Source organism: Rana temporaria, chromosome 1, assembly GCF_905171775.1.
Source record: "Rana temporaria chromosome 1, aRanTem1.1, whole genome shotgun sequence".
NCBI classification, from domain to species: domain Eukaryota; kingdom Metazoa; phylum Chordata; class Amphibia; order Anura; family Ranidae; genus Rana; species Rana temporaria.
In genome coordinates this window covers 470,654,832-470,668,842 of record NC_053489.1, presented here as the reverse complement: position 1 = coordinate 470,668,842, position 14,011 = coordinate 470,654,832, and the positions used below count along the sequence as shown (strand labels likewise).

The 14,011-nt window shown below is 42.1% G+C and overlaps 1 protein-coding gene across 4 annotated transcripts in view; it reads right to left on the bottom strand.

The window, feature by feature from the left end:
• ZGRF1 (zinc finger GRF-type containing 1) overlaps positions 1–14,011 on the bottom strand; it is a 181,164-nt gene that overhangs the window by 79,322 nt on the left and 87,831 nt on the right. For all 4 annotated transcript variants that reach the window (XM_040328973.1, XM_040328985.1, XM_040328974.1 and 1 more), the window contains 4 exons: positions 5,795–5,979; positions 5,505–5,701; positions 2,705–2,838; positions 34–180 (listed from right to left, as the gene is read on the bottom strand). In XM_040328973.1, coding sequence (XP_040184907.1) covers positions 34–180; positions 2,705–2,838; positions 5,505–5,701; positions 5,795–5,979 — 663 coding nt within the window. The remainder of the gene's footprint in view (positions 1–33; positions 181–2,704; positions 2,839–5,504; positions 5,702–5,794; positions 5,980–14,011) is intronic.

The following is a 14,011-nucleotide window of genomic DNA, read 5'->3' as shown; positions in this document are numbered from 1 at the left end:
TTCTTTGTTTTGCTAGTTACTGCAGTCACATACTGTTTGCTGGCCAGTTGGAAGGGCAGTATCCTTTCAAAGGAGAAATTTCTATGTCATTGTTAGCAGAGGGTCCATAGAAAACGCTGCAAGCGATAAAAGTATCCACTGGATCAAAGTTCAGAGTCTTTGAAACAACCCAGACATCATCTGAAAAATGTGATAAAGTAGGTCATTATAAATAGTACCATTATATATTACAGTTCAGTGGTAAAACGACAAGGATTCTCAAGTTGAATGGACACATTGCTCTAAAAGTCCCCTTGTACATGTCAGGTCAACAAGCTTCCTGGCTACTTTAAAAGGAAAGCAATTTAAACATGAAACGTACATAAGTATAATTCGGCATTCAGTGCAACACACATTAAACTTCAGAAAAAAAAAGGTGAATGTATTACAACTATAAAACAGCAACACTGAGCAGTAACACAATCTACACCACACTTTTGATAATGCCCCCTGATTTTTTTTTTTTATTTGCCAAAAGTTGAATTCACAAAACTTTCAAGTTAACAGCTAAACATTGCTTTTACTTGATACACATTTGTGATTAGCTAATTCTGCACTGACACACTGCTCTTGTCAAAAAAATATAACAAGTTATTTAAAAAAAAATGTATGTTTCCTAAGAGATAGCTGTCCTATGACCTATGGGTTTTTATCATTACAGAAGGGGGACTGGCACGCGCATGCTCTCGGTTATACTGATACCTTTTCTTGTGCCTTTTATCAAATAGACCACCCCTCCGACAGTACTGGCACCTAATGTCAATATGGAGGGAAGGATAAATGCTCCCTGGATGGTAGACAAGTTTGTATGTTATTTCCTGTAAATTTGAAATAGCTTCTTTTTTTTTTTGACAATGTTTTTTTTTTTTTTTTTTAACATCTTCAGATACAGGAAATAAAAACAATACGTATGTTACAGAGGCACACAACATAGCTCAAACACAATATACAGACCATGGAAACATAGGGTTTCGCGCTCCTTCAAGCTGACATGAGGGACTCAGGGGTTTGCATTATAAAGTGTGCAGAGGGGCGTGGCCTCATAGATGGATACAGAGTGATTGAAGGCACATCAAGGCACTTATTCAACGGCAGTCAGGCACTATGCAATGACATATAATTACAGTGAAAATTGACGGGGACAAAGTGCATTTAAATAAATGGCCAGAATAAACTAAGTGGTATAAAAAATGGAGGAGGCTTAAAAACAATAGTATACAAACACAGACTAAAATACAATACAAAGCAAGAGTCAACATCACGATATCATATATTCATCATATTTATACAAAGAAATACAATAAAAATTGTAGATACTATATATTAGTGTGTATAGAAGTAATACAAGATTATTAAAATTAGATTAATAAATTGTCGGGATAAAAGTTAATTGGATAATTCTGAATTGGTAGTAAGAACTAGTTACAGCCAATTAACTTGTGGGATTAGATACTGAAATCAATAAAGACCAATTAATTATACAGTGGAACCTCTGATTACGAGCATAATCCGTTCCAGGAGAATGCTTGTAATCCAAAGTACTCGCATATCAAAGCGAGTTTTCCCACTGAAGTCAATGGAAACTAAAATAATTTGTTCCGCATTGACTACAATGGCACGCAATACCGCATGCGGCCAGAGGCAGGGGGCGCAGGAGAGCCTCGGAAACGGCCGGAAAGGCCCAAGGACAGTTCGGCTGACCTTGGCAAACCTTGGAAAGCCGAACTGTCCTCGGGCCTTCCTATGCATTTCCAAATGGCGCCGCCCCCCCACCTCAGGCCAAATGCGGTACTGCATACTGCTTTGGCCTGAATCCGGCTAGTTTTGCGAGAAAACACTCGCACTCGATGTACACTGTTGTGGCACTTGCAATATATAAAAAAGCTGTAGCAGCCTTATGCTGCAGCCTCTCCCTCTTCTGCTCACACGATCGGTGCAAGGAGATCAGAGAACCGGACACGGCGCCAGATTGTTGACAGTGATCTCGCCATCTTTGAATGGAACAATCACATGGTAAAGGGCTGCTGGGACTGGCCATTTACCCCGATCCGTGAAGTGCCGGATCCCAAACCCAGACACTACTGTTTGCGTGTCCCAGGGGGTGCGATTGTGAGAGGACATCATTGTACGCCCTCCCGTAATATTCCGACAGTGCTGTAGCCGTCATTCAGCTATGGCCCAGTCGGCAAGTGATTAATCATCACTGTGTATTTGATTGTTTGCTAAATAAATGTAAAAAGACTGAAAATTTGGGAAAAAATACCCACGTTTGTTTCCGTTATTAAATTTTGCAAAAATTATTTACTGCAGCACCAAAAAAAAAGCTCTATTTGTGGGGGTAAAAAAGGACGTACATTTTGTTTGTGTGCAACGTCGCACAACTGCGCAATTGTCAGTTAAAGCAATGCAGTGCCATATCGCAGAAAAGGGCTTGATCAGGAAGGGGGTAAATCCTTCCGGGGCTGAAGTGGTTACAGTAGTACTATGTCAGTTTTCAAACCGAACATTATGCACACTAACTAAGTTCACTTCACAGATGATAAAGAGCCTTTTAAGCATATCTTGCACAGGAGACTTTAGACCCTAATTACACCTTTAATGCAAATATTCCTTCACGTTTACTACATAATGATCAACATAAAACAATACAACCATAATAACTTACCTTTATTGTATGCAGATGAGTTATCCTTTCTGTTTAGCTTAAGATAAAGTTTTGTTTTTAATTCCCCACCATAATCTGCATTGACAACTTTTGAAAACTTGCCAAACTGCCGTTTTTGATATCCAGATATTTTCCTGTTAACAGGCAACATGAAAGTAATAATATTCTTTAGATACCCAATACATTTTGCCAACAGTGCAGTAACAGTTTATTATTGAGTTTAGGTTTAAACTAAATTCCATATCTTGGAATACTGTGTGGTATGGACAGCAAGTCAAAGACCATGGGTTACACGCCGCTATGTTTAGGTAATTAAACACTGGCAAAAAAAAACTTTGCTGGGAATGCCCCAGTGCACCTTTATATAACCCCATTTACTCCACTGAACTCCAGTTTTGTAGTAAGGAATTAGAAGACAGTGGAGGGGGAGGGGACCTGTGTCCTGTACTGTACTCCAAGGTGGATCAAAAACATCCCCAAAAGTCAATTCAACAGAATTTGTCACAACTGTACTAGGACTAGATGAGGACTATCGCACATAAGGCAAACTCCTTACAGAAAAATTACAAGACAAGGGATACCCCCCGACCCTTGTACAAGAAGCCTTCCTTCACTATGCCAGAAAACCCCCCTAAGCCTAGGACATCAGATGGCCCACCACTGACACGTTTCACAACCCATATTCATGACTGTTATAAAAAAATGGAATACATCTTAGCCAAACATTGGTGCATCTTGCTTGGTTACCCATTTTTAGGTTCTTCTTTTACCCAGCAACCCAAGGTTTCCTATCATAAAGCCACAAAGACAAAGTGTGAAATAGCACCCAGTAAAATCAGAAACAGCAATCCCACCCCCACATCCCCCTAATCCCATTGGTTGACATGTTCCAATGTAAGAAAAAAGTATGCCTAACCTGCAGGTTTGCTAATCATGGTCAAAAAACCTATATAGTTAAAGGTAAAACATATAACATTAAGGAGTTCTACAACTGTTCCAGTAAGTATGTGGTGTACTGCCTAACCTGCCCCTCCGGCCTTTTTTATGTAGGTAGGACAATACGCACCCTGCTTCAAAGATTTGGTAAACAGGTGTTTTATTGAGAAAGGATTTGACAAACACAGTGTCTCCCTACATTTTCTAAAAGAACACCAAAAATCCACAGTGGGCCTAAGAGTCTGGGTCATTGAGGCCATTCCTCACAGGTCTCCCTGCTGCGGAACATTCTAAACGTTTATGTCAGCAGGAGACCTACTGGATATACTCATTGAATACCCTTTCGCCAGGGGGGCTCAATGAGGAAATAGAGACACATTCTATTATAGCCTCATTTAATCAATTTTCCCCTTTTCCTGGTACCATAACTCTATTTCTTGTTTTTTTCCCAGCATGGCCCCTTCGGTCGTCTTTTATAATTCTTGGACATCAAATTTAAATTTTAATGGGGGTAGTGGATTCATAAACGCATAGTAAGTAGTATGAATTCTTTGAAAAAGTTTTACTTTGGAAGTTTGCAGTCAGGGGCCCGGATTCTCAGAGGACTTACGACGGCGTAGCGCCATGTACGCCGACGTAAGTCCGAATCCGAGCCGTCGTATCTATGCGCCTGATTCTTGGAATCAGTTACGCATAGATTTCTATTACATCCGACTGACGCCGTCGGAGCCTAACTGCATTTTTACGCTGGCCGCTAGGGGCGTGTAAGCTGATTTACGCGTCAAAATATGTAAATTAGCTAGATACGCGAATTCCCGAACGTACGCACGGCAGAAAAGATAGGCCGTTTACGTTAGGCTTTTCCCGGCGTAATGTTGCCCCTGCTATATGAGGCATAACTGCGGTGTATCCAATGTTAAGTATGGCCGTCGTTCCCGTGTCGAAATTTGAAAAAGTTACGTCGTTTGCGTAAGTCGTCCGTGAATGGGGCTGCACGTCATTTACGTCGACGTCGAAACCAATGACGTCCTTGCGGCGTACTTTGGAGCAATGCACACTGGGAAATTCCACGGACGGCGCATGCGCCGTTCGGGAAAAACGTCAATCACGTCGGGTCACAGTACATTTACATAAAACACGCCCCCCCCGATCCAAATTTGAATTAGGCGGGCTTACTCCGGGCGATTTACGCTACGCCGCCGCAACTTACGGAGCAAGTGCTTTGAGAATACAGCACTTGCCCGTCTAAGTTGCGGCGGCGTAACGTAAATCGGATACGTTACACCGCCGCAGAGATACGCCGCTGGACGAGAATCCGGGCCAGGGTGTCCAAGCTGAGGTAAGCCTTGTTCACAGGGCTTATCGCCGAAAAGAGTCTGCTGCTGACAGTACTCACTGTGAAGGCCTCACAATAAATACGCTTGATTTTAGGGAGTTGCCGGCAACTTCTTTTACTTGATGACTGTTTAGCTAATTCTGGAGCCAACACCTTGGTAAAAAATGCACCAGATATCAATACAGGGGTGGGGGAAAAACACAGGAAAAAAACATCTGAAATGCATCAAAAACGCAGTAAAACCGTGCATGAATAAATGCATCCGGAACGGATCTGGAGTGCATTTTTGTGGTGTGAACCAGCCCTTAGGCCCAGATACCAGTACAGGGGGTGGGGGAAAATCACAGGAAAAAAAAACATCTGAAATGCATCAAAAACGCAGTAAAACTGTGCATGAATAAATGCATCCGGAACGGATCTTGAGTGCATTTTTGTGGTGTGAACCAGCCCTTAGGCAGCAATACAATCCAAAAGGTAAAAAAAAAAAAAAAAAAATTATATATTGCAGATGATCTGTATAGTACATACCTAATGATAAGCTGGCTTTCTTCATACAAGTTTATATGCTGACATCTGATGAACTTGGACAAGCTCTTCATGTCCCCTAGTACAAGTCTGGACTCAATCTTTCCCTTCTCCTTATGTGTGCCTTTTACTTCATCCAACCATTTGAAGTACTTACACTGATCAGCTTTAGGATAGTCGCATGTATAAAAGAATCTACCCTAGGGTCAACAGTAAGATAATTCATCATTTTGTTTTTGTTGCCTAGGCCACAAATGTAACATTCTGAACCGAGATCAATATAAATGTGTTACCTTATTGGGGCCTTCTTTTCTGACCATTACAAGCTTGGCCGGTTGCTGATGCAAGCAGACTGGAGAAACGGTTTCCTTTCTGTTTATCTCATCAATCACTGATGATGTGTAGAAGGATATGTCCACTTTGGAAAGAGCTTTGTGTAGCCTCTGTGACAGCTCAAACATTATAACATTTAAATGTTCTGTAAAGGAAAAGATTAGGCAAAAATAATTATGGTACCTATAAAGTGGACCTATCCACAGTCAGGCAGGTTATCATTTTCCTTCCATTTTTCAATTATGTGACACTTTGTGTTGGTCTATCACATAGAATCCAAATAAAATACATTTATGTTTTTGGTTGTAAATGACAAAATGTGGAATATTTCAAAGGAATTAATATTTTTTAAAGGCACTGTATCCCATGTTAGCTTAGTGCCTGCAAGCAGGATTCCTGTACGAACTCTACCTTTTGAGACTCAACCTCTCAGCGCCTCTGTAGTTCAGAAGGCAAGCTCTGTGAATTCTGTTACACAGTAGTGACTATCAACAGTGCGTTAATGAGTGTCATAGAGCTCAAGTAAGTAAATGTGTATGGATCTTCTGCATTACTTACTACTGACCCCTGCACAAAATAGGACTGACCTCTTAACTATGCGTTACTACTGACCCCTGAATTCTGCATAACCTTAGGCCCCTTTCACACTTATACGACTTCAAAGTCGCGCAATTTTGGATCAGTACAACTTCAAACTTTGGCATTAACCAATGAAAACATACATGGTGTGAGGCAATTCCTTTTCCTGCCACCGCAGTTGTCATTGCTGCTGCAGCAGTAGCAGTGCATGAGGAAGAAGAGGAGGAGAAGCTGAGGCGGGGAAGACGTCGATATTGGGTACATCCCATCATTGCGAATTGTGAAGATAGGGGTCAATTTTGGGTCCTCTATAATGATCATTTTTTTTTAACTATACACGGATGTCAATTAACAGGTGAGAACATCTGTGTCCATGTGTACTAGTTGTTCACACGTTGAATGTTGCTAATGGCCACCTCTTCTTATTCTAATTCTCAGTTTTGATGAGTTACTTGGCTTGGTGTCTAGCCGTCTAGAGCGACTTAATACTATGTTCAGAATAAGTATTCCACCTGTGGAAAGACTAATTATTACATTGAGGTAAGTTTTATCTCCACACCTGCCTCTCTCTGTCATAGTTGGAGGGGTTAGGGTTTTGCAGGGGTTATGGTTAGGGTTTGGGGATTGGAAAGGGCTAGGGATAGGCTAGGATTAGGCTGGGGTTAAAGTTAGGTGAGGGCTAGGGATAGGATATGGCGAGTAATAGTAATCGACTAAGGTTTGGAAGGGGTTAGGGTTTTGTGGGGGTTAGGGTTAGCTAGGGTTTATGGGGGTTAGTGTTAGGGTTGTCCCAATACCACTTTTTTAGGACCGAGTACAAGTACCGATACTTTTTTTCATGTATTTGCCGATACCGAATACCAATACTTTTTTTTAATGTCATGTGACAGTTTTCAAACCACAATACAGACTAATGATATGAAGAATGCTCCTTACATTGGGAAGAATGCTTCTTACATTGGTGGTCAGTGGGAAGGATGTCCCTTACATTGGTGGTCAGTGAGAAGAATGCTCCTTACATTGGTGGTCAGTGGGAAGGATGTCCCTTACATTGGTGGTCAGTGGGAAGAATGCTCCTTACATTGGTGGTCAGTGAGAAGAATGCTCCTTACATTGGTGGTCAGTGAGAAGAATGCTCCTTACATTGGTGGTCAGTGAGAAGAATGCTTCTTACATTGGTGGTCAGTGGGAAGAATGTCCCCTTCATTGGTGATCAGTGGGAAGAATGTCCCCTTCATTGGTGGTCAGTGGGAAGAATGTCCCCTTCATTGGTGGTCAGTGGGAAGAATGTCCCCTTCATTGGTGGTCAGTGGGAAGAATGTTCCCTTCATTGGTGGTCAGTGGGAAGAATGTCCCCTTCATTGGTGGTCAGTGGGAAGAATGTTGCCTTCATTGGTGGTCAGTGGGAAGAATGTTCCCTTCATTGGTGGTCAGTGGGAAGAATGTCCCCTTCATTGGTGGTCAGTGGGAAGAATGTCCCCTTCATTGGTGGACAGTGGGATCTTGTGTTTGTAGTTTGTCTTTGTAGTTTATCTTGTCTTTGTAGTTTGGGTCACACAAATCATAAATAGCTGGGCACTCACAAAAAAATCGAATGACTTGCTCGTTATTAAGGACGTCTTTTCTTCTTACCTGTTTGGAGCACATTGTTCCTGAGGGAAAAACCAGGAAGTGAATGTGTGGTGGAAAAATGTGCTTGAGAGGGGCTACTATGCTGAAAGGATTGGGTTGGACAAGGGTCAAAAAGCTGCTTGTGCTTACAAAGTTGTACTGAAATCATACTGAAATTGTGTCTATATTATTCAGGTACGATTTGCATGCTACTTGAGGGTTTAACATTGAGGTCTATGGACATCAACTCGCATGGAAGTTGGACCAAAGTAGTGCAGGGACTACTTTGAAGTCGGCACTACTTAAAGTCGTGCCAGTATGAATGGTGTTCATTGAAAATCATGGAGAATGACTTGTCATACGATTTTGCAGTACAAAATCGTGAGACAAGTCGTATAAGTGTGAAAGGGGACTAATACTTACCTCTGATCTAAACATCACTTACTATTGACTCCTGAACTCTGCATTACTTACTACTAACCTCAGCACTCAAATTTCAGTAGTATGTAACGCAGCAGCGTGCAGGGGTCAATAGTATGTAATGCTACTGCAAAGGTTGAATGCTTGTTTCCATCTAGGGGACCTGAAAAATCAGTTTTACTAACCCCGCTCTTCCCACATGCTTCTCTGTGCTACAAGACTGGTCCCTACAGCCTCCTCTTCCCAATGCTCTGGTGGTCAGATGCCCCTGACATAATCAAATTGATAATAATAACAGTCCACCTTGCTTGGTATTAGCAAATATATATACATATAAATCTTGAACAGTCCCAGTATGTTATGATAAAAGTGCTTGTGCTCTATAATAATCGTTCAAGCGTGTGGGGATATCCCCTGTAGAAAACTGTTGCTGGTGTCTCATGTCATGTGTTCTGCATTTCCATCTACATAGTTACATTTTTAGTCAGGTTAAAAAAAAGACACAAGTTTACCCAGTTCAACCATAAAAAAAAATAATAATAATATCGTACAATCCCATATACCCAACTCTACACCCAAAGCTGACCCAGAGGAAGGCGAAAAACCCCAGCAGAGCACGATCCAATTTGCTAAAGCAGGAGAAAAAATTCCTTCCTGATCCCCTGAGAGGCAATCGGATATTCACCTGATCAACTTTACCTATAAATGTTAGTACCCAGTTCAGAGGCGTTGCTAGGGGGGTGCGGTCCGCACCGGGTGACACCCACTAGAGGGGTGACACCATCCCGACGAAGTTACACAGCGATGCGCTCCTGTCCGGCCAGGTTCTTGGCACCGCCCGCACTCCCGCAGCATCGCTCGCTGCCGCCTGTTACACGAGAGCCAGGGAGGAGCCGCCTAGGAAAATCTTTCCATCCCCGGCTCTAGTGTAACAGGCGGCAGCAAGCGATGCTTCGGGAGTGCGGGCGGGGGCCGAGAACCTGGCCGGACAGGAGAAGCGTGTCTTAAAGGTCAAGAGGAGGAGCCTGGCAGGAGGAGCAGGTCTCGCACTGCATTAAGCCGCGCTGTATCTGAGGTCTGTGTTCGGAGGGGTGAGTGCTAATTATACAGGAAGGGGGATAGGTGTCTGTGCTGGCCTGGAAAAGGGAAGACCTGCACTCCTCTGTACTACCCACCTGCACCCTGAACCCACCACCCACCTTCATCTACCACCCACCTGCACTCGGCACTCTGTACCCACCTGCACTCTGTACCCTACACCCACCTGAACTCTGCACTCTGTATGTAGCACCCTCATGATATTTAATGACCCTTTAGGACCCTCCCACACCCAGTTGCTGTGGCACGCTCAACCCACCCACTTACTTTGGGGGAAGGGGGGGGGGGGGTGATACCATGTTTCACCACACCGGGTGACACCAACCCTAGTGAAGCCACTGACCCAGTTATATTATGTACATTTAGGAAATTATCCAGAAATTATCCAGTGCTTTCTTAAAGCAATCTACTGAGCTGACCAGAACCACCTCTGCAGGGAGTCTGTTCCACATTTTCACAACTCTTACTGTGAAGAAACCTTTCACAAAAAAAACAGGTGCACAAAATAGAGGCCCACAGTGCACTTCCGGCGCCAGAGAGTGTGATCAACTGGTTCTAAGCCCCAATGACGGGTAGTGGATATAGACAAAGATAAAAAACCTAATATCACAACAAAGGATAAAGGTAAATGCAGAGCAGCTGTTTAAGTATACGATGAAGAAAACATCAAATAAAATAGTATAAAAAATACACCAATATTTAGAACACAATAAAGGATCTATTGGTAAACAGCGCTAATGTTGGATAAGTGTCCAGCTTCACATCAAATAAATGAAAAATTATCACGTGGCAAAAAAAGTCCTAAAGTGGTAATAGTTTCTAGGATTAAGTGGGTAGTGCACCCTCCACCAACTCCAAATCTTCACCAACAGTGGCACTCGCCCACCTCTGGGGTTCACACTCACCAGAAGGATGAATAAAACAAGCCTTGAAAATCAATTCTTTTTCACTCAGAACTCCGTCACCATCTCAGAAAGCAGCAGGGGTTAATTCCCAATGTTGGTTCATATAAAACACCAAAAAATAGTGCAATACTGCTTTAATGAATTAACCCCTCATACAGAATACCCCGCTTCTGATCTGCTTACATTAAAGCCACTTGATAATGAACATGTAAGGTAGTATGTGATCACCGCTGTAGTACAATACCCGGAAGCCGCGCTTGATGATGCCCGCACAGCGCTGAAAAAAAATCCTTCCTGGATACAGCTCTCAAAGCGGTGGAACGTACTACTCACTCAGAATACTTCCTGTTTACGCCGTTGTAGCCACGTCCTGACGCGTTTCGTCACTTCCGACTGTCCTAGAAACACTTACCACTTTAGGACTTTTTTCATTTATTTGATGTGAAGCTGGACACTTATCCAACATTAGCGCTGTTTATCAATAGATCCTTTATTGTGTTCTAAATATTGGTGTATTTTATATATATATATATATATATATATATATATATATATATATATATATATATATATTTGCTACCACCGAGCTCGGTGGGCTGTTAATATTATTCGTTTGTCATTGCTTTTAGCAATTTTTTACTGCAGCTGGTTTACTATTGTGCATTTACTATTCCATTGGTGCTGTTTTTTTTATCAATAATCAAATTGATGCAGGGCCCATAACCCTGAATTGAACCAGAAGACACAGGCGGACAGTCTACAACTGAAGCATAGGGGAGCAGTTTCGGGAAAAATATTATTTTTTTTTTAATTCAGTTAGTAAATTTAACAAACATGCATATAACCAATCGTTGGGAAAAAAACTTGAATAAAGCTTTGCCTAGTGTAAAAATCCAAAAATTTATAGAAAAGTTAGGTCATGTTTAGCAATCTTTCTACTACTTAAAGCAAATTATCTGCAAGCACTTGTGTTAGTACACAGAAATTATCTTGTGCCCGATGGAGCACCTTGAATCCTGGTTCCAGGCTTTGCAGAGAGCCTTAAATTGTCTCCAAGTTGGGCTTAAACCCCATACTTCCTGACTCTAAGACCCACCTTCTGCAATTCAACTTTTAAATGTCAGAGCCTTAAATGCATACCAAGAACCTAGCATTTGACAGTTTAATGACAGGACTGGGCTTAGCCCTGTGGAGAGTGGAAGTTGATCTCAGCTTGAAGTGCAGTTGAGGCCCTATGTACAGTGAGGGAAAAAAAAGTATTTGATCCCCTGACGATTTTGTACGTTTGCCCACTGACAAAGAAATGATCAGACCTATCCAAGTCATTAGGGTTTCAAGGCTGACGTTTAGTAACTTGAACCTTCAGCACCCTCCATATATTTTCTATGGGATCAAGGTCTGGAGACTGGCTAGGCCACTCCAGGACCTTAATGTGCTTCTTCTTGATCCACTCCTTTGTTGTCTTGGCACTGTGTTCTGGGTCATTGTCATGCTGGAATACTCATGCACGACCCATTTTCAATGCCCTGGCTGAGGGAAGGAGGTTCTCACCCAAGATTTGACAGTACATGGCCCCGTCAATCATCCCTTTGATGCAGTGAAACTGTCCTGTCCCCTTAGCAGAAAAACACCCACAAAGCATAATGTTTCCACCTCAATGTTTGAAGGTGGGGATGGTGTTCTTGGGTTCATAAGCAGCATTCCTCCTTCTCCAAACACTGCGAGTTGAGTTGATGCCAAAGACCTTGATTTTGGTCTCATCTGACCACAATACTTTCACCCAGTTCTTTGAATCATTCAGATGTTCATTAGCAAACTTCAGACGGGCTTGTACATGTGCTTTTTTGAGCAGGGGGACCTTGTGGGCGCTGTCGAATTTCAGTTCTTCATGGCGTAGTGTGTTACCTATTGTTTTGAACACACAGAACTAACTGAACCTTATTGTGGCAATGTAATATTTGTGTTGGTAGGAAACAGTGGGAAAACAAAGACATTCAAACTCTCCATGCAGTCTGAATGCACTTATAGGCATGCTACATCAACTTGCTATACAGTGCATGTACCGGGGTTATGTTACTCTAGGTTGCCGCTCTAATCATGCCATTGGCTTCTCTACTTCAGTTAGCTTATTACTTTTATTAGTTATTATTTCAAAATGCCCATACCTGCATCATTTGTTGGTATTGATCGTGCAATTTAGCTCAGGTGATTTAATTGCAAATAATTGGTTCTAATAAGGGCCAGATTTAAAATCAACCATTCTAAAAGCAATCCTCTAATGAATGGGCTATGAAGCCCAATTACATTATTTACAGTAAATAATTATTACTGTAAGTACAGAAGAAAGCTCAAGAATAATATAATCAGTACTGGGGTACAGTAGACACTCTCTGTAATTGGGTGGCTTTAGTGAGCAACACCTAATCCCATTTGAAGATCCATGTAAATCCTTTTACAATGATAACCATAATATTGTAAATTGTTTTTGCCAAGGGCATTTTGTAGAGTCCTTTACATCTAACAGCCCTATCCCTTTACATAATAAATCTGTAAAGGAAAGTTTGTAGTGAGAGACAATCTATTTAACCAGGTACTGCAAGCAAAGGACACAAACACATACGTTTAAATGCAATTTGCTGATGTAATCTAACATATATTTAATTCTAATTAACCCAGTCAAGAGCATATTTCCATCAAATCTTAATTATATGTTCTGGAAATTCGACTGTGTGTGGCCAGCCCTACTGTAGAGATTAGGAGATCAAAATAAGATACTAAGGCTGGTCCATACAACAGTTAATGGGCAGGCTGAATGTACCAAGTTAACAACCAGCCTACCGGATTCTCTTGCGATTATCGGTAACGGCTGCTATAGTGACTAGAGATAATCACTGTCCTGGGGGGAAGCAGTCCCCGCCGGGAGCAGACAATGGCTCGGCAGGAGGGATTCCCCTGTCAGCACTGTCTGTGTTGATGAGGGAATCGTCTGAATTTCTTTCCTGCAACCCGTGATTGCAGGAAAGAAATTTGCACCGTGTATGGCCTGCCTAAGGGGTTGATTTACTAAAACTGGAGAGTGCAAAGTCTAGTGCAGCTGTGCATGGTAGCCAATTAGCTTTTAACTTCAGTTTGTTCAATTAAGCTTTGACAAGAAAAAAATGTAATCTGATTGTTTTCGAAGTAGAGCTGCACCAGATTTTAGTAAATAAACCCCTAAAAGTCACAAGATCCTGGTGAAAATGCCCAATAAAAACACAGAATGCTATAACTTCTGTTGCCTAATATCTACTTTAGGTTAAAGCGGGAGTTCACCCAAAAACCAACTTTCTGCAGTTAGATCCAGCATACTGCTGACATCTGCAGTATGCTGGTCTTTTTTTTTTTTTTTTTGGTACTTATCGTTTTAGCAGTATTTCTTCTATGGCTCCAAGCGGGGAATCCTGCGGGGAATGGGCGTTCCCGAAGGCAAGCAAGTTGATTGACGGCCTTCGATAGCGCGTCACGGCTTCCGAAAATACCAGAGGTGACACTTGGCTGTTTACGGCGCCTGCGCCTGCCGTGTAG